The following is a 27,858-nucleotide window of genomic DNA, read 5'->3' as shown; positions in this document are numbered from 1 at the left end:
GAACGGCCTAATTCTGTTCCTATGTTCCTAAGGGGGAATAAGTTTCAAAAGATGGGCTGAGGTGAGAGTGACCTTCACCTAATCCCCATCAAAACAACGACTCTCTCTTACCCTGGTCACTCCACCGAATGGCTCTCATCGCTGCTCCCTTAATTCCAAGGGACACAGACTTGAACATTTATGTCAGACAACTGGCTGAGCCATTCACTGCCAGATCTCGCTGGAGCACGTAAAACACGACTGGGTCCTGCTCTCCTCGACCAAAAGTGCTCACTATTGCAGAATCATCCTGGAATGCAAATTTAACCCCTGGCTCCTCTCCTCCACCACAAACTGTCTTCTTCAACCTCTTCCCCTGCCTCTCCACCATCACCTCCAACAATAAATGCGAGGAGCTCACAATTTCTTTGACACCATCTATTCAACTACCTCTCCACTTCCCTCTATTCCTCAACCCACCGGACCAAATATTCCCGATGGTTCTGAGCTTTGATCTTGTATCTTTATCTGGTTTTTCTCCCTTTTCCCCTCATTTCCTCTCTGAGCTCATCTTGTTCATGAGATCCACTTTCTGATGCATCAAACTTATTCCCACTAAACTGACCACTCAACTTACTTTCCTGGCCCCTATGTTAGTTGATATTGTTGATGGTTCTCTCTTCAGCTGTTTGCCCCCTCCCCTTCAAATCTGCTGTCATCAACCCCCTCCTCACCTCCAGTCTCCCTTTCCTCTCCAAGCTCCTTGAATGTGTTATCACCTCCCAAATCCGTGCTAATCTTTCCTAGAATTCCATGTTTGAGTCCCTCCAATCAGATTTTTGTCCCGAACACACTACCAAAACAGCTCTGATCCAAGTCACTGTGACTGTGACAAATGCAAATTCCAAGAGAGGTTATTTTATTCAAAGAGTACAAACAATATTGAAAAACACCAAAGTATCAAGAAGTTATAGGAATTCATATGCAAATCAATCCCTCCTCATCCTGACTACAGTCTTTGATATGATTAACCACACCATCCTCCTCCAACGCCTCTGCACTGTCATCCAGTTGGTAGGTCTGCACTTGCCTGGTTCCATTCTCATCTATCCATTGTAGCCAGAGAATCACTTGTTGTTATTCAAGCCTCGCCCTCAATAACCCCTCGTCTCCCAAACCTTTCCTTTTCACCCAAAAATATTTCTCTCTCAATATTACACTCCCATTACACGCATTATTCTATCTCACCCATCCCGGCGCAAAACCCCAACAGTCCAGAACCAGAAAAACACATGTCCATCGCACCACGCACCGTCCGCCCCTTTTAAATAAAAGCAAAATACTGCGGATGCTGGAAATCTGAAATAAAAACAAGAAATGCTGGAATCACTCAGCAGGTCTGGCAGCATCTGTGGAAAGAGAAGCAGAGTTAACGTTTCGGGTCAGTGACCCTTCTTCGGAACTGCCCCTTTTAAATTCCGCTGGCGGTGGACGCCACCACATGCGTTGCCGCTTTAAGTGACAGACCGGAGGAAGCGAAGGGAGAAGATCCCCAGCCCTCGCCCAGACCCAGCACAAACCAGTACACAGGACAGGTTGCTCTCCTTCCTCCCAGCTCCCAAAGCCGTCCCGCAGCCGCTCACCCTCCCCTGGTGGCGCCAAGTGTCATTTCACCCCGGGTTCCCTCACCAAGATGGCGGCGGATCACGTGTCACCCGCAGATAGACAGATGGGCGGGGCCAAGCTGTCAGATTGGAACCAGAGAGAGGAGGGCAGTGGAATTAGTTTGGGATTGATACAGGGCTGTGGGGAGAGAGCAGGGCAGTGGAATTAGTTTGGGATTGATACAGGGCTATGGGGAGAGAGCAAGGCAGTGGGATTAGTTTGTGATTGATACAGGGCTGTGGGGAGAGAGCAGGGCAGTGGGATTAGTTTGGGATTGATACAGGGCTATGGGGAGAGAGCAGGGCAGTGGGATTAGTTTGGGATTTATACAGGGCTATGGGGAGAGAGCAGGGCAGTGGGATTAGTTTGTGATTGATACAGGGCTGTGGGGAGAGAGCAGGGCAGTGGGATTAGTTTGGGATTGATACAGGGCTATGGGGAGAGAGCAAGGCAGTGGGATTAGTTTGTGATTGATACAGGGCTGTGGGGAGAGAGCAGGGCAGTGGGATTAGTTTGGGATTGATACAGGGCTATGGGGAGAGAGCAGGGCAGTGGGATTAGTTTGGGATTTATACAGGGCTATGGGGAGAGAGCAGGGCAGTGGGATTAGTTTGTGATTGATACAGGGCTATGGGGAGAGAGCAGGGCAGTGGGATTAGTTTGTGATTGATACAGGGCTGTGGGGAGAGAGCAGGGCAGTGGGATTAGTTTGGGATTGATACAGGGCTATGGGGAGAGAACAGGGCAGTGGGATTAGTTTGGGATTGATACAGGGCTATGGGGAGAGCGCGGGGCATTGCGATTCGTTTGGGATTGATACAGGGCTATGGGGAGAGAACAGGGCAGTGGGATTAGTTTGGGATTGATACAGGGCTATGGGGAGAGAACAGGGCAGTGGGATGAGTTTGGGATTGATACAGGGCTATGGGGAGAGAGCAGTGCAGTTGGATTAGTTTGGGATTGATGCAGGGCTATGGGGAGAGTGCGGGGCAGTGGGATTAGTTTGGGATTGATACAGGGCTATGGGGAGAGCGCGGGGCATTGGGATTCATTTGGGATTGATACAGGGCTATGGGGAGTGCCCGGGGCAGTGGGATGAGTTTGGGATTGATACAGCGCTATGGGGAGAGTGCGGGGCATTGGGATTCATTTGGGATTGATACAGGGCTATGGGGAGAGCACGGGGCATTGGGATTCGTTTGGGATTGATACAGGGCTATGGGGAGAGCGCGGGGCATTGGGATTCGTTTGGGATTGATACAGGGCTATGGGGAGTGCCCGGGGCAGTGGGATGAGTTTGGAAAAGAGATCCCTTGCATGGAATCCCTGGGGAATCTGTCGAAACAATGCTCGGATGAGGATGTGTTATCCTCAAATTCCTAGAAGTGGCGTTTCTCCCACATGCGGTGAATGTGTAAATTATTCGATTTCTGCCAGAACAGTAGTCGAGATATCGTTTTGATTCACTTTGTGTCGTTGACACGATAGGAGTCTCAGTTCAAATTCCTGCCCGCTCCCCAGATTGGTATCATTAATCCACGACCGTCAGGTAGAAGCATATAGGTGCCTTTGTATTTGAAATGTTGGACATTCAAAGGAAGTATGATTTGCCAGACAATTCTGTCGGATCACAATGCCCCTTTAAGAGATGAAGAAGTGAGTTTTATAATAAACTGGAGGAAATGAAACTGAAAGCAAAGTGAGCGACTGCATAAGGAGCAGAAACTGAGATGGCCGTCAGTGAACCCATGAAAAATGATTTAACCTGCCCCATCTGCCTTTCCCTGTTTGTGGAGCCGGTGAGACTGGACTGTGAGCACAACTTCTGTAAATCCTGTATCCAGAAGTGTTGGGGAAAGCAGCGTCAGGCTGTGTGCTGCCCGGAATGTCAGACAGTTTTCCTCAGGAGAAACTACACCAGTAACAGGGTGTTGGCCAATCTCTCCGAGTCAGCTCGGCAGCTGGAGCTGAACCTGAATCCGGAGGAGGCTCAGTTTCACTGTGAGGAACACGATGAGAAGCTGCTGTTGTTCTGTGAGGAGGATGAGACTCTGGTCTGTGCCAGTTGTGTCGACTCTCCCGCACATTCAACTCACAAGTTTCTGTCTCTACAGGTGGCGGTTCAAAAGTACAAGGTAAGGGGACACAGAGTTACTGTCTCCATTGTTCACAGTATTTATTGGGATGTTATGAGTGCTGTTTGAAATTAATGAACAAATTTTGCTCAGTCCTCCTGTTTGCTCACTTTCAGCTCAGTACTGACATTGTGACAGTGAGCAATCTGAGAGATGATCTGTTAATAGTGTGTGAACTATTGTATTGCAGCAGATATTTACACTCACACGAGCTTAATACCGATTCAAGCAACATTTTCCTCCGTTCCAATTTGTGTTCGCCCGACTGCTGTAGTCAGGGTAACCAACTCTGTTTTGGATGTATCCCTGGAGGTTAAATCACATGACCTCTCACTGTAACAACCCCGCCCCCGGGCTCATGCCATTGGTCGCTCCACATGTCCATCCTTCCAAGCCCTGTCTTCCTAGCCAATTGGAAAGTAATCTGGCTCTTATTACCTGATTGGATGATTCTGACCATCAGTCAAACAGCCTTTTTCCCCATTAAAAACACATTTGTAAAAATGTAGGCAAAGTAATTTTTTTTATTGTCCCTATAATTTTATTTGTTCCGTTTACTTGCAGCAAATTCCTGGAGATTAAAAAAAGTTAAATACTGCAGATGCTAGAAATCTGAAATAAAAACAAAAAGTGCTGGAAATACTCAGCATGTCTGGCAGCATCTGTGGAGAGAGAAGCAAATTTAACGTTTCAGGTCTGTGACCTTTCGTCAGAACTGGCAAAGGTTAGAAATGTAATAGATTTTAAGCAAATAAAGTGGGGGGGGGCGGCAAAAGAGAACAAAAAGGAAGCTGTTGGTTAGAATTTGGCACACACTTCCTGAAGGGGTGGTGGAGGCAGGAACCCTCACAACATTTAAGAAGTATCCAGATGAGCACTTGAAATGCCATAGCATACAAGGCTATGGGCCAAGTGCTGGAAAATGGGATTAGAATAGCCGGCAGGGACATGATGGTTGAAGGGCCTGTTTCTGTGCTGTATAATGGGACCAGGGTGTTGCGGAGGGAACGATCCTTTCAGAATGCTGACAGGGGAGGGGAAGATGTATTTGGTAGTGGCATCACGCTGGAGGTGGCAGAAATGGCAGAGGATGATCCTTTGGATGTGGAGGCTGGTGGGGTGGAAAGTGAGGACAAGGGGAACCCTGTCATGGTTCTGGGAGGGAGGGGAAGTGGTGAGGGCAGAGGTACGGGAAATGGGCCAGACCCTGGTTGAGGGCCCTGTCAACAGCAGTGGGGGGGGGGGGATCGTCGATTAAAGAAAAAGGAAGACGTTTCAGAAGCGCTGTTGTGGGAGGCTGCTTCATCAGAGCAGCTGCGGCAGAGATGGAGAAACTGGGAGAGTGGAATGGAGTCCTTGCAGGAGACAGGGTGTGAGGAAGTGTAGTCAAGGTAGCCGTGGGAGACAGTGGGTTTATAATGAATATTAGTAGACAGCCTATCCCCAGAGATGGAGACAGAGAAGTCGAGGAAGGGAAGGGAAGTGTCTGAGATGGACCATGTAAAAGGTGAGGAAATTGTAAACAAAGTTGATAAATTTTTCCAGTTCGGGGTGGGAGCAGGAAACGGCACTGATATAGTCATCAATGTACCGGAAAAAGAGTTGAGGGAGGGGGCCAGAGTAGGATGGGAACAAGGATCCAGTTTTCCAGTGAACATCAACGCAAGCTCAAGGAACAGCACCTCATTTACTGATCAGGCATGATACAGTCGACAGGAGTGAACATTGAGTCAGCGTCGTACAGCATAGAAACAGGCCCTTCGGCCCACAGCCTTCATGCCGACCATAATGCCTATCATACGAATCCCACCTGCCTGCATTAATTCCATATCACTCTATGCCTTTCTCATTCAAGTACCTGTCCAGATGCCTCTTAAATGTCGCTACTGTTCCTGCCTCCACCACCTCCTCAGGCAGCTCATTCCAGATACCCACTATTCTTTGTGTGAAAAATTTACCCCTTTGATCCTCTTTAAACCTCCTCCCTCTCACCTTAAATCTATGCCCCCTAATTTTAGTCTCACCCCTACCATGGGAAACAGACTCTGGCTATCTACCCTATCTATGCCTCTCATAATTTTATATACCTCTATCATGTCCCCTCTCAGCCTCCTTCGCTCCAGGGAAAACAGACCTAGCCTATCCAATCTCTCTTTATAACTCAAGCCCTCCAAACCTGGCAACATCCTTGTGAATCTTTTCTGCACCCTCTCTAGCTTAATCACATCTTTCCTGTAGTGCGGCGAACAGAACTGCACACAGTACTCTAAATACAGCCTAACCAACGTTATGTACAACTGTAACATGATGTCCCAACTCTTGTACTCAATGCCTTGGCTGATGAAGGCAAGCATGCCATATGCCTTCTTCACCACCCTGTCTACCTGTGTTGCCACATTCAGGGAACTATGTACTTGCACCCCAAGGTCTCTCTGCTCAACGATACTTCCCAGGGCCCTGCCATTCACTGTATATGTCCTGCCCTGGTTTAACTTCCCAAAATGCATCACTTCACACTTGTCTGCATTAAATTCCATTTGCCAACCCCTTGCCCACTTTATCTATATCCTGTTGTAACCTTAGACAACCTTCTTCACTGTCCACTATACCACCAGTTTTGGTGTCATCTGCAAACTTACTAATCATGCCCCCTGCATTCACATCCAAGTCATTAATAGGTATTTGACAAACAACAGAGGGCCCAGCACCGATCGCTGCGGCACACCACTGGTCACCGGCCTCCAATCTGAAAAGCAACCCTCCACTACCACCCTCTGCCTCCTATCACCAATCCAATTTTGTATCCAATTGGCTAGCTCACCCTGGATACCATGTGTTTGAACCTCCCAGACCAACCTACCATGCGGGGCCTTGTCAAAGGCCTTGCTAAAGTCCATGTAGACAACGTCCATCACCCTGCCCTCGTCAATTCTCTTGGTCACCTCCTCAAAAAACTTAATCAAATTTGTGAGACATGATTTCCCATGCACAAAGCCATGCTGGCTATCCCTAATCAGATCTTGCCTTTCCAAAAGCATATAAATCCTGTCTCTCAGAATCCCTTCCAATAACTTTCCCACCACTGATGTAAGGCTCACCGGCCTGTAGTTCCCTGGCTTATCCCTGCTGCCCTTCTTAAATAAAGGCACAACATTAGTTATCCTCCAGTCTTCCAGTACCTTACCCGTGGCTAACAATGATACAAAAATCTCTGCCAGGGCCCCAGCAATCTCCTCCCTTGCTTCCCATAGCATCCTAGGATACACCTGGTCAGGCCCTGTGGATTTACCCACCTTAATGTGCGTCAAAACCTCCAACACTTCCTCCTTTATAATGCTGATATGCTCCAGGATATCGCTGTTCCATCCCTTGAACTCACTAGTTTCCATTTCCTTCTCCATGGTAAATACAGATGAGAAGTATTCATTTAAGACCTCGCCCATTTCCTGTGGCTCCACACATAGATTACCACACTGATCCTTAAGGGGACCTACTCTCTCCCTAGCTACCCTTTTAATATACTTATAGAATCTTTTAGGATTCTCCTTTATCTTATCTGCCAGGGAAATCTCATGGCCCCTTTTCGCCCTCCTAATTTCCTTCTTTAGTGCTGGAGTCACTCAGCAGGTCTGGCAGCATCTGTGGAAAGAGAAGCAGAGTTAACGTTGAAGGGTCACTGACCCGAAACGTTAACTCTGCTTCTCTTTCCACAGATGCTGCCAGACCTGCTGAGTGACTCCAGCATTTCTTGTTTTTGTTTCAGATTTCCAGCATCCGCAGTATTTTGCTTTTATTCCTTCTTAAGTGTACTCCTACATCCCCTATACTCCTCGAGGGACTTGCTTGATCCCAGCTGCCTATACCTGACATTGAATTAAATAATTTCAGAGCATGATTACTCCCTACACCCCTTTTTGATTTTTAATTTGACTTTTTATTTTTATTTCATTTTATTTTAGTTTGTTTCATCATTTTTTTTTACCATGTGCCTGCCCACTGTTATTTTTCATGTTTGTGTTTTTGGCTAGGGCTTTCCTTATTCTGTAATTTCACACCCTCTCTGCACTAACGCTTTGTCTTTCACCACACCATTGACACACTCTTTGCTTTTTCCCCATGACCTCCTTGTCATTTATTCTCTGTGACCCTCTGTCCTTCCCTTTTGTTCTATTTTACCCCACCCCCACTTTATTTGCTTAAAACCTATTATATTTCTAACCTTTGCCAGCTCTGATGAAAGGTCACTGACCTGAAACATTAACTTTGCTTCTCTCTCCACAGATGCTGCCAGACCTGCTGAGTATTTCCAGCACTTTTTGTTTTTAATTCCTCGAGATTAAACTTCAATTCCTGGAGATTCCAGAATAATCCTGGAGAATTGGCAACGTAGCAGTAGTGTAATGTAGCTTTAAGGAAGTTTCCTGCATTAAGACTGTTTTTCATACTATTACTGCAGTGTAATGTGGCTTTAACTGAAGTATCGTTCATTATAGATGGGGCACAGCCTATAACCCTACACTGACAGGAAATAGGAACACACTCACTCCATTGACCACATTACCAGGTCTGGCAATACCTTCAATTTAAAATTCTTATCCTCCTGTTCAAATCCCTCCATAGTATTGCCCCTCCCTATCTACAACCTCCTCCAGCCCCATAACCATCCGAAATCTCTTTGTTCCTCCAATCTAGCCTCTTGTCCATCCCAAATTTTCATCCCTTCAGCATTGGCAGCTGAACCGTCAGCTGCCCAGGCCCTAAACTCTGGGAAATCTCCCGAAACCTCTCTAGCCTCACAACCTCTCTCTTCTCCTTGAAGGCACTCCTGAAAACCTACCCCTTTGGTCAAAATTTTGGTCACCTGCTCTATTACCTCCTTATGTAGCTCAGTATCACATTTTGTGGGATAATTATTCCTATGGAGCGCTTTAGGATGTTTTGCAGCATTCAAGGTGAAAATAAATGCAAGTTGTTGTTGTTTTGACCTATCTGTCTCTGCAGTAGATTTCCAACTTCCCACTCAGTGCCCCTGAACATGAACCTGGCACTACAGATCAGCCACCTGTTATAGAAACAACCTCGATTTTCATTTCCAATTGATTTGAATGGAATGAATATCAGCCAGGTTCTGTAATGGGATCAAACTGTAATATCAGTTTTGTGGAAACAACCAGGGAAAAGTCTATTTTAGATCTTTTTTTTGTAATGAGACAGGGTTAATTAGTAACCTCATAGTAAGGCATCCTCTGGAAAACGTGATCATAATATGATAGAATTTCACTTGTGCTTGAGAGTGACGTACCTAAGTCTGAAACTAGAATATTGAAATTAATTAAAGCCAAGTACACAGGTATAAGGGTTGCATTCGCTAAGGTAGATTGGAAAATTAGATTAAAAGGTATGACGAGAGATGAGCAATGGCAAATATTTAAAGAAATATTTCATAACTCTCAATGAATCTACATTCCATTGAGAAATAAGAAACTCCACAGGAAAAATTATCCATCTGTGGCTAACGAAAGAGTTTAAGAATAGTATTAGAATAAGAGGACTATAATATTGTCCAGAAGACTAATAAGCCCTGAGGATTGAGAGAGTTTTAGATACCAGTAAGCATGACCAAAAGAAATGAAGGTGTAGAAAGCAGAATGAGTAAAATAGCAGGAAATGTAAAAAGAGATTGTAAAAAGGAAGAGAGTAGCAAAAGTAAATGTGGTTTCCTTAGAGTTTGAGACAAGAAAATTAAAAGTAGGGAATAAGGAAATGGCAGAGACATTAAACAAATATTTTGTGTGACTATGGAAGACACAAAAAATACCAGAACTAGTGGGGAATCAATGGACTAATGAGAGTGAGAAATTTAAAATAATTAATATTAGTACAAAAGGTACTGGAGAAATTAATGGAGCTGAAAGCCAACAAATCCCTCGGACCTGACAGCTGATAACCTAGTGTTCTAAAAGAGACAGTTACAGAGATGCAATGGTTGTGATCTTCCAATATCCCCTGGCTTCGGGAACGGTCTGAGTGGATTGGAAGGTTGCTAATATCATACTGCTTTCCAAGAAAGGAGGTAGAGAGAAAATGAAACTACAGGTCAAATAGTCTGATATCAGTTATCAGGGAAATACTGGAATCCATTACTACAGAAATGGTAATGGCACTTAGAAAATCATAATATAACTAGGCAGAGTCAACATGGTGTTATAAAAGAAAATCATGTTTGGCAAATCTGTTAAGAGTTTTTTCAAGATGCAACTAGCAGAGTACCAGTGGATGTAGTATATTTGGATTTTCAAAAGGTATTCAATAAGTTGCGTCTGTAAAGGAATAAACTCAGGTTAGGTGAGTGGGAAAGAAGGTGGCAGATGAAGTATAATGTAGGGAAAGATGAGGTTATTCACTTCGATAGGAAGAAAAAAACTTGTATATTTTTTAAATGTTGAAAGTCTATTAAATCTTGGTGTTCAGAGGGAGTTCAGTGTTGATGTACATGAAACAAAACAAATTGAAATGCAGGTACAGCAAGCAATTAGAAAGGCCTTTATTGTAAGGTGGTTCAAGCACAAGAATAAGGAAATCTTGGCACAATTCTAGAGCTTTCATGAGCCCACACTCTGGAGTATGTGCACAATTTTAGTCTCTGTACCTAAGGAAGGACATACTTGCCATAGAGGGAGTGCAAGGAAGGTTGATTAGTCTTATGAGGCGAGATAGAGCAGAATAGGCCTATAGTCTCTGGAGTTTAGAAGAATGAGAGGTGAACATGTTGAAACCAAAAGATTCAATTCTTTTATTCTTTCACGAGATGAGTGCATTGCTGGCTCGGCTAGCATTTATTGCTCATCCCTAATTGCCCTTGAGAAGCTGGTGGTGAGCTGCCTTCTTGAACCACTGCAGTCCATGTGGGGTAGGTACTATTAGGGAGGGAGTTCCAGGATTTTGACCCAGCGATAGTGAAGGAACGGTGATAATATTCCAAGTCAGGATGGTGTGTGGCTTGGAGATGGTGATGTTCCCATGCAACTGCTGCCCTTGTCCTTCTCGGTGGTAGAGGTCGCGGATTTGGAAGGTGCTGTTGAAGGAGCTTGGCGAGTTGTTGCAGGGCATCTTGTAGATGGTACACACTGCTGTCACTCTGTGTCGATGGTGGTGGGAGTGAATGTTGAAGGTGGTGGATAGGGTGCCAATCAAGCGGGCTGCTTTATCCTGGATGGTATCGATCTTCTTGAGTATTGTTGGCGCTGCACTCATCCAGGCAAGTGGAAAATATTCCATCACACATAACTTGTGCCTTGTAGATGCTGGACAGGCTTTGGGGAGTCAGGAGGTGAGTTACTAGCCACAGGATTCCTAGCCTCTAGCCTGCTCTTGTAGCTATGTTATTTATATAGCTACTCCAGTTCAGTTTCTGATCAATGGTAACCCCCAGGCTGTTGATAATGGGGGATTCACTGATGGTATTGCCATTGAATGTCAAGGAGAGATGGTTGGATTCTCTCTTGTTGGAGGTGATCACAGCCTGGCACTCGTGTGGCATGAATATAACTTGCCACTTATCATCCCAAGCCTGAATGTTGTCCAGGTCTCACTGCATATGGACACGGACTGCCTCAGTATCTGAGTTGTCGCGAATGGTGCTGAACATTGTGCAATCATCAGCAAACAGCTGAGAGTGCTGGACAGGATAGATGCTGAGAGGTTGTTTCTCCTGGCTGGAGAGTCTAGAACTAGAGGGCATAGTCTCAGGATAAGGGGATGGACATTTCAGATTGAGATGAGGAGAAATGTCTTCACTCAGAGGGTTGTGAATATTTGGAATTCTCTACCCCAGAGGGTTGTGGAAACTCAGTTGTTGAGTATCTTTAAGGATGAGATTGCTCGATGTCTGTCTCTAATTAAGGGAAATGGGGGTAGGGAGAGATAGTGGCCATGAGCTTAATAAAGAGTGGAGCACCTTGAGGAGCCATATAGTCTCCTTCTGCTCCGATTTCTTATGTTCTTATGTTTCTTGGTCACCATTACTGATAGAGTTTTTTTTATTCCAGATGTATTTAACTGAATTTAAATTCCCCAGCTGCCATGATGGGATTTAAACTCACATCTCTGCACCTTTCGTCCAGGCCTCTGGATTACTCATCCAGTAACATAACCATGATGTTACTGCACTCCTAATTTCCTAATTTTGCTTTCCTGAAAAGTGGAAACATCTTCCCTGCACCTATCTATCAAACACATTTCTATATTTTCTATAAAATAAACCAGTAGTTGCTTTGAAGCTGTACCTGGTCTAATTGAATACTTTTCAATTTTCCTTTGTTAAGAAAGGGGTACACACTAGTGTCACATGTAACATTCCCTGAACACCTGTCTCCACAGTTTGTGAATACAATACCAGACATTGCAATGGATTACAGTGAGATCTGATTCCATTTCTAGGACCAGCTGAAATTGTCCTTGGATTCCATGGAGGATGAAAAGAAAAGTAAAAGTGAATTAAAAGAGCAGCAGGAGAGGAGGATTTCAGAACTGAGTGTGAGTATTACTCTTGTTACCTTTAAACACTGTGACCCTTTAACAACCCACTGCTTAAATGATCTCTCACCATCTTAGGAACTCACAGCATCCCTGGAACAAGATATCTCTGCACAATTTGCCAAAATTCATCGATATCTTGAAGAAAAGGAGAAAAATTTAATCGAAGGGCTGCGGAGGCAAAAGGAGGAAGATCTGCGACCAATGGAGAAGAACCTGAAAGGAATTGAACAGGAATTGGCATCACTTGAGGAGAACATATTGAAGCTTTGTGTAGACATCGATCAGCAAGACAGTATCTCTTTTCTCAAGGTGACCCGTTACAATCCACTCCCCAAGCTGTAGGTGTGAGTGTAAACAGCATTTAATAATAGGGCTCAAACCACATCACAACAATGCAATGTGCAGTATAACTGAGGACAAAGAGGTATCCATCAGGATTGAGTTCTCAGTGTCAAGGAGGCTATCCCACACTGTCAGCTCCTCAAACTGGCTGCAGTATAACTGGAACCAGAGTAAAAAGTCCAGTAAAGGTGTGGGAAAGAGCTGGGCTGCACCTAAACTAAGGAAAGATAAAGAGATTTCTGAGGAACATTGAGGCAGCAATCAGAAATCAAGCTAAATACATGGGGAAAGGGTTTGGAGGAAACCAGACCCAACCAAGACAAACTGTAGGGTGGAAGGTCATTAGCAGGTGGTTCCACAGACAGAAAGATGTAAATTCCCCTGGGGAGACAGCACAAAATGGGCGATAGTGTATCAGAAGCTGGTTTTACATTCTGCCGAATTTTCCTTTCCTGTCAATGGACACACACACACATTTAAACCTGTGCAGAACCTGGGTTAAACCACATTTGGAGTTGAGGAAAATAATGTAGATACATTTAAAGGGAAGCTGGATAAACACATGAGTGAGAAAAGAAGCTAATGTTGATGAAGTTAGATGAAGAGGGGTGAGAGGAGGTTCGTGTAGAGCACAGACAACAGCCTAGACCACTTGGGCTGCAGGGCTGTTGCTGTGCTGTAGACTCTATGTCATTTGAGATAATAATGTGTTTAGCTCTAGTAACCGTGGAGTGAGGCAGTGCAGAGCAGAGCGGTGAGGCTAATTCCCAGTGTCAGCATTCTCAGCCACAAGGAAAGACTGGAGAGAAATGCTTCACTTAGCAAAGGAGGAGGGAATATTGAGAGAGTAAACCGTGTGATATCAGCTCAGTTACCCAGTGAACACATCTCCCAATATAACCTCAATAGAAACAGAAATGGAGAGAAGTGTTTACGGGAGGCCGAGCCAATATCACCCATGTTACATAATCACCCAATGTCAAAATAAGTGTCAGAGAGGTGGTTTTATTCAGGTGGAACGGAGATTAAACAGGATGGTGAAGGAAAGTCAGAATCCAACTTTAATTGTTGGACAAGTGAATCTGGGAAATGTAATTTTGGGACTGATATTAGGAAGTTTATCTCTTACAACAGTGAGGAATACATGGAATGAGCCACAGGATAGCAGGGTCATTGAAAATTTTTAAGGCAGAGGTAGATAAATTCTTGACTAACAAGGGAGTCAAAGGATATTGGGGTGGGCGGGAAAGTGGAGTTGAGGCCACAATCAGATCAGCCATGATTGTATTAAATGGCAGAGCAGAATCGAAAGGGCTGAATGGCCTCCTCCTAATTCATATGTTCGTATTAGGAGAGGAACCAATCAGATGATGCAATGTGGGGCAGTGCTGATAGCCTGTTCAGATGGAAGAATTGATGGGTGGAATGGTTTCCCTGACTCGTCAATATCCTGTGAACTCACATTCTGAATATCTCCTACAGGTTACTGAGGTTTCCTCATTGAGTGTTTGTGACACGGCCCCTTAATTTTCCCCACTTCTTGCCTGTGACATGTTGGGGTTCAGTCCCATGTGTACTAGCCCTAAGAGCAGTGACATTTTGGGATTCAGTTCCATTGTACAAGCCCTGAGAGCAGTGACATATTGGGGCTCAGTCCCATGTGTACTAGTCCTGACAGCAGTGACATATTGGGGTTCAGTCCCATGTGTACTAGTCCTGAAAGCAGTGACATATTGGCGTTCAGTCTCATGTGTACTAGTCCTGAGAGCAGTGACATGTTGGGGTTCAGTCCCATGTGTGATACCCATGCAAACAGTGAGCAGTAGGAGGCTCTTTGACTGTGTGGGCATCACAATAAGCCTGTTCTTGTCTGATACACAGGTGCATGTTTCCCCAGAGCTGTCTGGAAGTGCCCAGGAGCTGGTGAATAAACTGTTATCTCCCTATTGAGGGATTCGGAGGTCAGGAATAACATCACCGTCCTCAGCTCAGGGAAACAGACCTGAGACAGGCTCTGAGTTACTGGGAAAATAGAGACTAGAAATAAAAGGAACTGATCAGTGAACCTCCAAAATCTTCAGCAGCAAAGGAAATACTGTCGAGTGTACTCCAGGGGTAACTGACATGCTATCACAGCACTGGTACCCGTCAGTGAAAACTCCACACAGATCCATTCACATTTTATTAAAACAACAGTTTATAACATCATTAAAACACATTCTGAACAGCACTGTATATTTATTAACATGTTTCTGATTCTCTGTCTTGCAGGAGCTGAAACGATTGAGAGAAAGGTGAGCATCCAATTCAAATTCACACACGGTCTGACACTGTGATCACAGTTTGCATCCTGTAGTGAATGATTAAACCAATCCCATTGAAACAGGTACCTGGACAAAGGTGAGGAAGATGAAGGAGCAGAGAGAGGTGAAGATGAAGAGATACTGGTGTTTCCAAGGATGAAATACGCAGGATTTCGAGGCCCATTACTCTACGCAGTGTGGAAAGAAATGAAACAGATCATCTCTCCAGGTAAGAAACTCCACAGCTTTGTGTCCACTTTCTGTAGTTTCCTGCCCTCTTCCCCCTCTCCTGAAGGTACTGCCAGTTACTGGGTACAGATCAGAGGGGAACAGCACCATCAGGGACCTCACTCAAGGGGCCATTCTTTATGTGAGACCGTAGATTGAGTGATTCAAGCACGAGGGCATCAGAACATCATCTTATTTCATTTTCAGACGGACTCACTGGACAGTGATCAGACTGGGACACCGAGTTGATTGTGTTCCTTTCTTACCCAGGACAACTGGACAATGATCAGACTGAGATCCTGTATCATCTGTTCACTGTATATATTGGGGTCTAGTTAAATCTAACTGTGCACTGTACCTAGTCTGTAACATCTGTTTTCTATATACTGGAGTCTAGAGTATTATCTAACAGTACATTGTACCCAGTTTGTAATATCTGTTCACTGTGCACACTGAAGTCTGGGAATATATCTAACTGTACACTGTACTCAGTCTGTAATATTTACTGATATTTACGTATATGAGCTGATTGCCAAGTCCAGTAGTAAAGACATCAGATAGTAAGTAACCTGTTTCAATTCAGTTTCCTCTGTTTAAAATATTTTACATGATGTTATTTTTATTCCCCAGTCCCAGCCTCACTGACCCTGGACCCAAACACAGCGAGTTGTTATCTCATCCTGTCTAACGACTGCACTGTGAGACACAGTGACACTGCATTACAGCTCCCTGATAGCCCGGAGAGATTTGGCAGGGTTCCATGTATCCTGGGATCACAAGGATTCACATCAGGGAAACACTACAGGGAGGTCGAGGTCAGGAACAAGACTGAGTGGGCATTGGGTGTGGCCAGAGAGTCAATTAACCGGAAGGGAACGATAAAGCTGGGGCCTAATCATGGTTACTGGACTGTGTGGCTGAGCAATGAATGTGTCTATGCAGTCACTGAAACCAGACACATCCTACTGACTCCACGTGTGAACCCCAGGACCATCGGAGTTTACCTGGACTATGAGGGAGGAGAGGTGACCTTTTACAACGCTGATGATATGTCCATTCTGTACACTTTCACTGACACATTCACTGAGAAACTCTTTCCTTTTTTCTATCCTGGATCATATTTTAAGGGTAAAAATGCTGCTCCTCTTAAACTGCGGCATTTTGAACTGTAGATTCCCAAACTGATGTGTCAGAGTACAGAGAGAATATGTCCACTGCTGAGTGAATATTGCAAATATCACACACGAACTTGGAGACACAGCAGGAAACAGCACTGGGAAAGGGTCTTGGCAATAAATGATAGGGTTGAGAGTGTTGGGCTGGTGAACTGTACATGTTCCTGGCTCTGAGCTCTTGGGCTGTGATCACAAACTGGGACGTGTGTTACTGTGCAAATTAAAGAGGTCCCCAATGTGAGCTCCTGCTCGCTTACACCAGCTATCCAATCTGCAACTCTTCAGTCCTGGTCATTCCACCGGGAGAGGCCCTGCTGCTCTTTGTGAATCCAGGAATGCTGTTTGCTGTCAGGAAACTGGAGCAATGTGATCCTGGAGTCACACTGCACTGTTCACACACAGTAAAAATACATATACTCAGCTGAAGATCCTGCACATAACCTGACTGCAGACCAGCTGAAGATCCTGCACATAACCTGACTGCAGACCAGCTGAAAATCCTGCACTTAACCTGACTGCAGACCAGCTGAAGATCCTGCACATAACCTGACTGCAGACCAGCTGAAGAGCCTGCGCTTAACCTGACTGTCGACCAGCTGAAGATCCTGCACATAATCTGACTGCAGACCAGCTGAAAATCCTGCACATAACCTGACTGCAGACCAGCTGAAGAGCCTGCGCTTAACCTGACTGCAGACCAGCTGAAGATCCTGCACATAACCTGACTGCAGACCAGCTGAAGATCCTGCACATAACCTGACTGCAGACCAGCTGAAGATCCTGCACATAACCTGACTGCAGACCAGCTGAAGAGCCTGCGCTTAACCTGACTGCAGACCAGCTGAAAATCCTGCACATAACCTGAATGCAGACCAGCTGAAAATCCTGCACATAACCTGACTGCAGACCAGCTGAAGATCCTGCACATAACCTGACTGCAGACCAGCTGAAAATCCTGCACATAACCTGACTGCAGACCAGCTGAAGATCCTGCACATAACCTGACTGCAGACCAGCTGAAGATCCTGCACATAACCTGACTGCAGACCAGCTGAAGATCCTGCACATAACCTGACTGCAGACCAGCTGAAGAGCCTGCGCTTAACCTGACTGCAGACCAGCTGAAAATCCTGCACTTAACCTGACTGCAGACCAGCTGAAAATCCTGCACATAACCTGACTGCAGACCAGCTGAAAATCCTGCACATAACCTGACTGCAGACCAGCTGAAGATCCTGCACATAACCTGACTGCAGACCAGCTGAAGATCCTGCACATAACCTGACTGCAGACCAGCTGAAAATCCTGCACATAACCTGACTGCAGACCAGCTGAAAATCCTGCACATAACCTGACTGCAGACCAGCTGAAGATCCTGCACATAACCTGACTGCAGACCAGCTGAAAATCCTGCACTTAACCTGACTGCAGACCAGCTGAAGATCCTGCACATAACCTGACTGCAGACCAGCTGAAGATCCTGCACATAATCTGACTGCAGACCAGCTGAAAATCCTGCACATAACCTGACTGCAGACCAGCTGAAGATCCTGCACTTAACCTGACTGCAGACCAGCTGAAAATCCTGCACATAACCTGACTGCAGACCAGCTGAAGATCCTGCACATAACCTGACTGCAGACCAGCTGAAGATCCTGCACATAACCTGACTGCAGACCAGCTGAAGATCTTGCACATAACCTGACTGCAGACCAGCTGAAGATCCGGCACATAACCTGACTGCAGACCAGCTGAAAATCCTGCACATAACCTGACTGCAGACCAGCTGAAAATCCTGCACATAACCTGACTGCAGACCAGCTGAAGATCCTGCACATAACCTGACTACAGACCAGCTGAAGATTCTGCACATAACCTGACTGCAGACCAGCTGAAGATCCTGCACATAACCTGACTGCAGACCAGCTGAAGATCTTGCACATAACCTGACTGCAGACCAGCTGAAGATCCTGCACATAACCTGACTGCAGACCAGCTGAAAATCCTGCACATAACCTGACTGCAGACCAGCTGAAAATCCTGCACTTAACCTGACTGCAGACCAGCTGAAGATCCTGCACATAATCTGACTGCAGACCAGCTGAAGATCCTGCACTTAACCTGACTGCAGACCAGCTGAAGATCCTGCACATAACCTGACTGCAGACCAGCTGAAGAACCTGCACATAACCTGACTGCAGACCAGCTGAAGATCCTGCACATAACCTGACTGCAGACCAGCTGAAGATCCTGCACTTAACCTGGCTGCAGACCAGCTGAAGATCCTGCACATAACCTGACTGCAGACCAGCTGAAGAACCTGCACATAACCTGACTGCAGACCAGCTGAAGATCCTGCACATAACCTGACTGCAGACCAGCTGAAGATCCTGCACATAACCTGACTGCAGACCAGCTGAAGATCCTGCACATAACCTGACTGCAGACCAGCTGAAGATCCTGCACATAACCTGACTGCAGACCAGCTGAAGATCCTGCACATAACCTGACTGCAGACCAGCTGAAGATCCTGCACATAACCTGACTGCAGACCAGCTGAAAATCCTGCACTTAACCTGACTGCAGACCAGCTGAAGATCTTGCACTTAACCTGACTGCAGACCAGCTGAAGATCCTGCACATAACCTGACTGCAGACCAGCTGAAGATCCTGCACTTAACCTGACTGCAGACCAGCTGAAGATCTTGCACTTAACCTGACTGCAGACCAGCTGAAGATCCTGCACTTAACCTGACTGCAGACCAGCTGAAGATCTTGCACATAACCTGACTGCAGACCAGCTGAAGATCCTGCACTTAACCTGACTGCAGACCAGCTGAAGATCTTGCACTTAACCTGACTGCAGACCAGCTGAAGATCCTGCACTTAACCTGACTGCAGACCAGCTGAAGATCTTGCACATAACCTGACTGCAGACCAGCTGAAGAACCTGCACATAACCTGACTGCAGACCAGCTGAAGATCCTGCACATAACCTGACTGCAGACCAGCTGAAGATCCTGCACTTAACCTGACTGCAGACCAGCTGAAGATCTTGCACTTAACCTGACTGCAGACCAGCTGAAGATCCTGCACTTAACCTGACTGCAGACCAGCTGAAGATCTTGCACTTAACCTGACTGCAGACCAGCTGAAGATCTTGCACTTAACCTGACTGCAGACCAGCTGAAGATCTTGCACTTAACCTGACTGCAGACCAGCTGAAGATCTTGCACTTAACCTGACTGCAGACCAGCTGAAGATCCTGCACTTAACCTGACTGCAGACCAGCTGAAGATCCTGCACTTAACCTGACTGCAGACCAGCTGAAGATCTTGCACTTAACCTGACTGCAGACCAGCTGAAGATCCTGCACTTAACCTGACTGCAGACCAGCTGAAGATCTTGCACTTAACCTGACTGCAGACCAGCTGAAGATCCTGCACTTAACCTGACTGCAGACCAGCTGAAGATCTTGCACATAACCTGACTGCAGACCAGCTGAAGAACCTGCACATAACCTGACTGCAGACCAGCTGAAGATCCTGCACATAACCTGACTGCAGACCAGCTGAAGATCCTGCACTGAACCTGACTGCAGACCAGCTGAAGATCCTGCACATAACCTGACTGCAGACCAGCTGAAGATCTTGCACTTAACCTGACTGCAGACCAGCTGAAGATCCTGCACATAACCTGACTGCAGACCAGCTGAAGATCCTGCACTTAACCTGACTGCAGACCAGCTGAAGATCCTGCACTTCACCTGACTGCAGACCAGCTGAACATCCTGCACATAACCTGTCTGCAGACCAGCTGAAGATCCTGCACATAATCTGACTGCAGACCAGCTGAAGATCCTGCACTTAACCTGACTGCAGACCAGCTGAAAATCCTGCACATAACCTGACTGCAGACCAGCTGAAGATCCTGCACATAACCTGACTGCAGACCAGCTGAAGATCCTGCACATAACCTGACTGCAGACCAGCTGAAGATCCTGCACATAACCTGACTGCAGACCAGCTGAAAATCCTGCACATAACCTGACTGCAGACCAGCTGAAGATCCTGCACATAACCTGACTGCAGACCAGCTGAAAATCCTGCACTTAACCTGACTGCAGACCAGCTGAAAATCCTGCACTTAACCTGACTGCAGACCAGCTGAAGATCCTGCACTTAACCTGACTGCAGACCAGCTGAAGAACCTGCACATAACCTGACTGCAGACCAGCTGAAGAACCTGCACATAACCTGACTGCAGACCAGCTGAAGATCCTGCACATAACCTGACTGCATACCAGCTGAAGATCTTGCACTTAACCTGACTGCAGACCAGCTGAAGATCCTGCACATAACCTGACTGCAGACCAGCTGAAGATCCTGCACTTAACCTGGCTGCAGACCAGCTGAAGAACCTGCACATAACCTGACTGCAGACCAGCTGAAGATCCTGCACATAACCTGACTGCAGACCAGCTGAAGATCCTGCATTTAACCTGACTGCAGACCAGCTGAAGATCCTGCACATAACCTGACTGCAGACCAGCTGAAGATCCTGCACATAACCTGACTGCAGACCAGCTGAAGATTCTGCACATAACCTGACTGCAGACCAACTGAAGATTCTGCACATAACCTGACTGCAGACCAGCTGAAGATCCTGCACTTAACCTGACTGCAGACCAGCTGAAGATCTTGCACTTAACCTGACTGCAGACCAGCTGAAGATCCTGCACATAACCTGACTGCAGACCAGCTGAAGATCCTGCACTTAACCTGACTGCAGACCAGCTGAAGATCCTGCACATAACCTGACTGCAGACCAGCTGAAGATCCTGCACATAACCTGACTGCAGACCAGCTGAAGATCCTGCACTGAACCTGACTGCAGACCAGCTGAAGATCCTGCACTGAACCTGACTGCATACCACGAGCTACACCACAACCCAGGAATACTGAGATATTTCGAGCGCCTCGGCAAGTTGAAGTTAATCATGAGCACAAATAAAACTTTTGATAAGGGGTTAGTCTGGGGTGGGCCTTTGTTTTTAGAAAAGGGCATGCATTTCTGAAGAGAAATGGTGTTTTTGTGCCGTTAAAACAATTCTAGATTGTGCATCAGTTGTACATAATTGTATAATTCTAATTATTCTGCTATTTAATAAAACAGTCTCTTAATGAAGCCAAGGTTTGTGCCAGAAGATTCTTAGCAGCCACAAGTTAAATAGATTATTTTAATTATGTTGGCATCAAAAGGTATTTCCTGATATTGAACAATAACATTAAATGGCGCCTTTTGTCCCGATTCAGTGAGCAGGACCCCTGACCAATCCCCCTCTCTAACCGGGGACAGGTGATCGGAGCAGGACCCCTGACCAATCCCTCTCTCTAACCCAAGGTCAGTGATCGGAGCAGGACCCCTGACCAATCCCTCTCTCTAACCCAAGGTCAGTGATCGGAGCAGGACCCCTGACCAATCCCTCTCTCTAACCCAAGGTCAGTGATCGGAGCAGGACCCCTGACCAATCCCTCTCTCTAACCCAAGGACAATGATCGGAGCAGGACCCCTGACAAATCCCTCTAACCCAGGGACAGTGATCGGAGCAGGGCCCCTGACCAATCCCCCTCTCTAACCGGAGACAGTGCTCAGAGGAGGACCCCTGACCAATATTTTCCAGTTCTGGCAATATCTCCTGTAAATCTCCTCTGTACCCTCTCCAGGGCAATCACACCTATCCTATAACTGGTGACCAGGACAGTACACAGTACTCTAGCTGTGGTCTAATGAGTGTTGAATACAGTACCAGCATAACCTCCCTGCTCTTATAGTCTATGCCTCGGCTAATAAAGGAAAGCGTGCTATACGCCTTCTTAACCACCTGATTGACCTATTCTGCTACCTTTAAGGATCAGTGGGACATACACTCCAAAGTCCCTCTGTTCCTCCACACCAATTAGTATCCTCCTATTTATTGAATATTCCCTTGCCTTGCTGCACTTCACAAAATGCATTACCTCACACTTCTTCGGATTGAATTCCACTTTCCAGCCCAACTGACCAGGCCATCCATATCTTCCTACAGTCTAAAGCTCTCCTCCACACTGTCAACCACACGGCCAAAACGCTTTCTGCAAATGCGTAACGTGGACACTTGGGAAAAAAAGAATTCAGGATTGGAGTGACAGGGTTCCAGTTACAGAGCTAACAGGGTACAATGGGCCAAATGGCCTACTCTGCCAGTGCTAGAATTTCTATGACGCTCTTCTAATTACACATTCCCTTGGAGAAATGCAGTGCTGTTAGTCAACAATTCTGTCATTCACCGGGGAAAGTGTGATAGGGTGTTCGGAGATTGTGAGCAGTGATATAATCAACTTCATTGGCACAGATACTGCAGCAAAAGAGGCCATTCTAAAGACTGACCAACTGCAAACCTCAACTGTTTTTAGTTGCTTTCACCATGTGAATCTCAGTGAAACAGGGACAGTTGTGAACCCAGTGCATTCAACACTTTCTCTCTGGTGTCAGTTCACTGGTGTGACAGACAACCAGACATCTCAAATTGTATCTCACAACACAGAACAGGTCAAGTGGCCTCCTCACTATGGATTTGCTGATGTTGCAGCAAACAACTGGATGAATTAAACTGCTTCGAGCACTTGGTGCATCTGAACAGTGTTATGACCACGTGAGAAAGGTGTCTCGGAGTCTCTTTCAGCCTTCACCTGGTCTTAGTGTAACAGGGTTTAATTTTAAACACACTGTATTTTGAGCTCCCCCTTTGGTGAATCCTTGTTCATCGCTTTCCCAATTAAATGGCAAAGAAATGAGCACAAATAGGCCTTCTTAGGCTGAAGGAAGAAAAGTGAAATTTATTAAAACTTAAACTCTAATATTACCCCTATGGATACACACTGCGCCCCACGCTCGCGTGCATATGTGATACGCACATGCAAATATAGACAGAAAAGAGAAGAAAAATAGAGAGGTTTGAGGCAATATCAGCAGAGTTTCTTGTTACTGTGCTTCGTGCTCACTGTAGTCCTTTTGTAAGTCCTCTTGCTTTTCATTGGGGCCCAGTATTCTTCTTAAACCTTGTTCACTGTAGCAGAATTCTCTCTCTTGGGGTTCATGTGTCTTCAATGGGTCTTCAGTTCTGTGAGCAAGAGATGGGAACAGACAGCAGAGAGATGTTCTCAGTCCAGGAGTAAAGAGCTTTCTGCCTTCAAATTCTCTGTGGCAAATTCAAAAAACTCCAACAGCCAGTTAGTCATGTGACTAAACTGGTCTGACCACATCTGTTTGTGTATTCGGCCATCTAAGCAGTTAACCTGGAATGTTAGCCTCTCCACCTTCAAAGTCTGGTAATCAAATGTCCATTGTGGATTAAACTGGAGCAGGGAGTGGCCCCTTTGTCCTTTCCAAGTCAGGGGCTTGGCAACCCCTTGGAATAGGCCTTCTTTTCTTCCCAGCAACAATTTTACATTTTAATATTCATGTGGCAAAATATGTGACTCATTCTTGGCAGGTGGGGTGCCTGCCTGACAATGGCTTCTCCCTGGTGTGGGTTCTCTGGTGCTGCATCAAATGACTGGAGGAGTCAAACTGCTTTGTACACACAGTGCATTCAAACGGTTTCTCTCCACTGTGGGTTTGTTGATGATCTATTACGTGGCTGGATCGCCAAAAGTGCTTTGCACACAAAATATCTTCAAATGGCTTTTCCCCAATGTGCGTTCACTGATGATTTATCAAGTGGCTGGACATGTCAAATTTCTTTCTGCACATTCAATTCAAATGGTTTCTCTCCTGTGTGGATTCTCTGATGCTGCAGCAAGATATTGGATAAGTTAAAACACCTTGCACACATAGAGCATTCAAACGCTTTGAAGGGGATTTGAGGAAAACTTTTTTCACCCAGAGGGTGTTTGGAATCGGGGACACACTGCCTGAAGGGATGGTAGAGGCAGGAACCATCACAACATTTCAGCACTATTTAGATGAGCACTTGATTGCCATAGCACACAAGGCTACAGGCCAAGTGCTGGAAAATGGGATTAAAATAGATGGGTGCTTGATGGCTGGCATGGACACGATGGGCTGAAGGGCCTGTTTCTGTGCTGTAGAACTCTATGACTCTATCTGTTCACTGTACATACTGGAATCTAGGAATATATCAAACTTTTTTAAAATTCATTCAAAGGAAGTGGGCGTCGCTGGCCAGGCCAGCATATATTGCCCATCCCTAATTGCCCATCCCTAATTGCCCTTGAGAAGAAGGTGGTGAGCTGCCTTCTTGAACCGCTGCAGTCCATGTGGGGTAGGTACACCCACAGTGCTGTAAGGAAGGGAGTTCCAGGATTTTGGCCCTGCAACAGTGAAGGAACGGTGATCTCGTTCCAAGTCAGGATGGTGTGTGACTTGGACAGGAACTTAAAGGTGGTGGTGTTCCCATGTATTTGCTGCCCTTGTCCTTCTAGTTGGTAGAGATCACGGGTTTGGAAGGTGCTGTCTGAGGAGCCTTGGTGCATTGCTGCAGTGCATCTTGTAGATGGTACACACTGCTGCCACAGTGCATCAGTGGTGGAGGTAGTGAATGTTTGTAGATTGGGTGCCAATCAAGCGGGTTGCTTTGTCCTGGATGGTGTAGAGCTTCTTGAGTGTTGTTGGAGCTGCACCCATCCAGGCAAGTGGAGAGTATTCCATCACACTCCTGACTTGTGCCTTGCAGATGGTGGACAGGTTTTGGGGATTCAGGAGGTGAGTTACCCGCCGCAGGATTCCTAGCCTCTGATCTGCTCTTGTAGCCACAGTATTTATATGGCTACACCAATGCAGTTTCTGGTCAATGGTAGCCCCTAGCATGTTGATCGTGGGCGGTTCAGCGATGGTAATGCCATTGAATATCAAGGGGAGATGGTTAGATTCTCTCTTGTTGGAGATGGTCATTGCCTGGCACTTGTGTGGCACGAATGTTACTTGCCACTTATCAGCCCAAGCCTGGATATTGTCCAAGTCTTGCTGCATTTCTACATGGACTGCTTCAGTATCTGAGGAGTCACGAATAGTGCTGAACATTGTGCAATCATCAGCGAACATCCCCACTTCCAACCTTATGATTGAAGGAAGGTCATTGATGAAGTAGCTGAAGATGCTTGGACCTAGGACACGACCATGAGGAACTCCTGCAGTGATGTCCTGGAGCTGAGATGATTGACCTCCAACAACCACAACCATCTTCCTTTGCGCTAGGTATGACTCCAGCCAGCGGAGGGTTTTCCCCCTGATTCCCATTGACCTCAGTTTTGCTGGGGCTCCTTGATGTCATACTCTGTCAAATCCTGCCTTGATGTCAAGGGCAGTCACTTTCACCTCACCTCTTGAGTTCAGCTCTTTTGTTCACATTTGAACCCAAGGCTGTAATGAGGTCAGGAGCTGAGTGACCTTGACGGAACTCAAACTGAGCATCACTGAGCAGGTTATTGCTAAGCAAGTGCCACTTGATAGCACTGTTGATGACACCTTCCATCACTTTACTGATGATTGAGAGTAGGCTGATGGGGTAGTAATTGGCTGGGTTGGACTTGTCCTGCTTTTTGTGTACAGGACATGCCTGGGCAATTTTCCATATTGCAGGGTAGATGCCAATGTTGTAGCTGTACTGAAATAGCTTGGCTAGGAGCGTGACATGTTCTGGAACACAGGTCTTCAGTACTATTGCCAGAATATTGTCAGGGCCCATAGCCTTTGCAGTATGCAGTGCCTTCAGTCATTTCTTGATATCACGCGGAGTGAATCGAATTGGCTGAAGTCTGGCATCTGTGATGCTGGGGACTTCAGGAGGAAGCTGAGATGGATCATCAACTCGGCACTTCTGGCTGAAGATTGTTGCAAATGCTTCAGCCTTATCTTTCGCACTGTTGTGCTGGGCTCCCCCATCATTGAGGATGGGGATATTTGTGGAGCCACCTCCTCCAGTTAGTTGTTTAATTGTTCACCACCATTCACGGCTGGATGTGGCAGGACTGCAGAGCTCAGATCTGATGCATTTGTTATGGGATCGCTTAGCTCTATCGCATGCTGCTTCCGCAGTTTGGCACGCAGATAGTTCTGTGTTGTAGCTTCATCAGGTTGACACCTCATTTTGAGGTATGCCTGGTGCTGCTCGTGGCATGTCCTCCTGCACTCTTCATTGAACCAGGTTGGTCTCCTGGCTTGATGGTAATGGTAGAGTGGGGGATATGCCAGGCCATGAGGTTACAGATTGTGGTTGAGTACAATTCTGCTGCTGCTGATGGCCCACAGCGCCTCATGGATGCCCAGTTTTGCATTGCGAGATCTGTTCGAAATCTATCCCATTTAGCACGGTGGTAGTACCACACAACACGATGGAGGGCATCCTCAATGTGAAGGCGGGACTTCGTTTTCACAACGACTGTGTGGTGGTCACTCCTACAATACGGTCCTGGACCGATGCATCTGCAGCTGGCAGATTGGGGAGGACGAGGTCAAGTATGTTTTCCCCTCTTGTTGGTTCCCTCACCACCTGCCACATACCCAGTCTAGCAGATATGTCCTTTAGAATTCGGCCAGCCTGGTCAGTAGTGGTGCTACCGAGACACACTTGGTGATGGACATTGAAGTCCCCCACCCAGAGTACATTCTGTGCCCTTGTCACCCTCCATGCTTCCTCCAAGTGCTGTTCAACATGGAGGAGTACTGACTCATCAGCTGAGGGAGGGCGGTCGGAATATATTCAGCAGGAGGTTTCCTTGTCCATGTTTGACCTGATGCCATGAGACGTCATGGGGTCCAGAGTCGATGTTGAGGACTCCCAGGGCAACTCCCTCCCTAATGTATATCCCTGTGCCGCCACCTCTGGTGGGTCTGTCCTGCCGGTGGGACAGGACATACCCAGAGATGGTGATGGCAGTATCTGGGACATTGTCAGTCAGGTATGATTCCGTGAGTATGTCGATGTCAGGTTGTTGCTTGATTAGTCTGTGGGACAGCTCTCCCAACTTTGGCACAAGCCCCCAGATGTTAGTAAGGAGGACTTTGCAGGGTTGACAGGGCTGGGTTTGCCGTCGTCATTTCCTGTGCCTAGGTCGATGCTGGGTGATCCATCCGGTTTCATTCCTTTTTATTGACTTTGCATCGGTTAGATACAACTGAGTGGCTTGCTCGGCCATTTCAGAGGACTTCCAAGAGTCAACCACATTGCTGTGGGTCTGGAGTCACATGTAGGCCAGACCAGGTAAGGACAGCAGATTTCCTTTCCTAAAGGACATTAGTGAACTAGATGGGTTTTTACAACAATCGACAATGGTTTCTTGGCCATCATTAGACTAGGTGTATCCAGTATGTAACATTTACTGTTATTTACTTATATGGGCTGATTGCCATGTCCAGTAGTAAAGACATCAGATATTAACGTGTCTCCAAACAATTTCCTCTGTCTAAAATATTTAACGTGATGTTATTTCT

The 27,858-nt window shown here is 46.3% G+C and overlaps 1 protein-coding gene across 1 annotated transcript; it reads left to right on the top strand.

Annotated features, from left to right (window-relative positions):
- Window positions 1-3,086: 3,086 nt before the first annotated feature.
- LOC137346277 (zinc-binding protein A33-like) lies at window positions 3,087-17,530 on the top strand. Its single transcript, XM_068009744.1, has 6 exons — window positions 3,087-3,779; window positions 12,219-12,314; window positions 12,393-12,626; window positions 14,931-14,953; window positions 15,046-15,191; window positions 15,821-17,530. Exons 1-6 carry the CDS (start codon window positions 3,375-3,377, stop codon window positions 16,360-16,362), a joined length of 1,446 nt encoding a protein of 481 aa, XP_067865845.1. The 5' UTR covers window positions 3,087-3,374; the 3' UTR covers window positions 16,363-17,530.
- The last annotated feature ends 10,328 nt before the right edge of the window (window positions 17,531-27,858 follow it).

This window comes from Heterodontus francisci, chromosome 29 (genome assembly GCF_036365525.1).
Source record: "Heterodontus francisci isolate sHetFra1 chromosome 29, sHetFra1.hap1, whole genome shotgun sequence".
Classification (NCBI taxonomy): domain Eukaryota; kingdom Metazoa; phylum Chordata; class Chondrichthyes; order Heterodontiformes; family Heterodontidae; genus Heterodontus; species Heterodontus francisci.
Note: the sequence above shows the minus strand (reverse complement) of the source record. Positions and strands in the feature narration are given on the sequence as shown.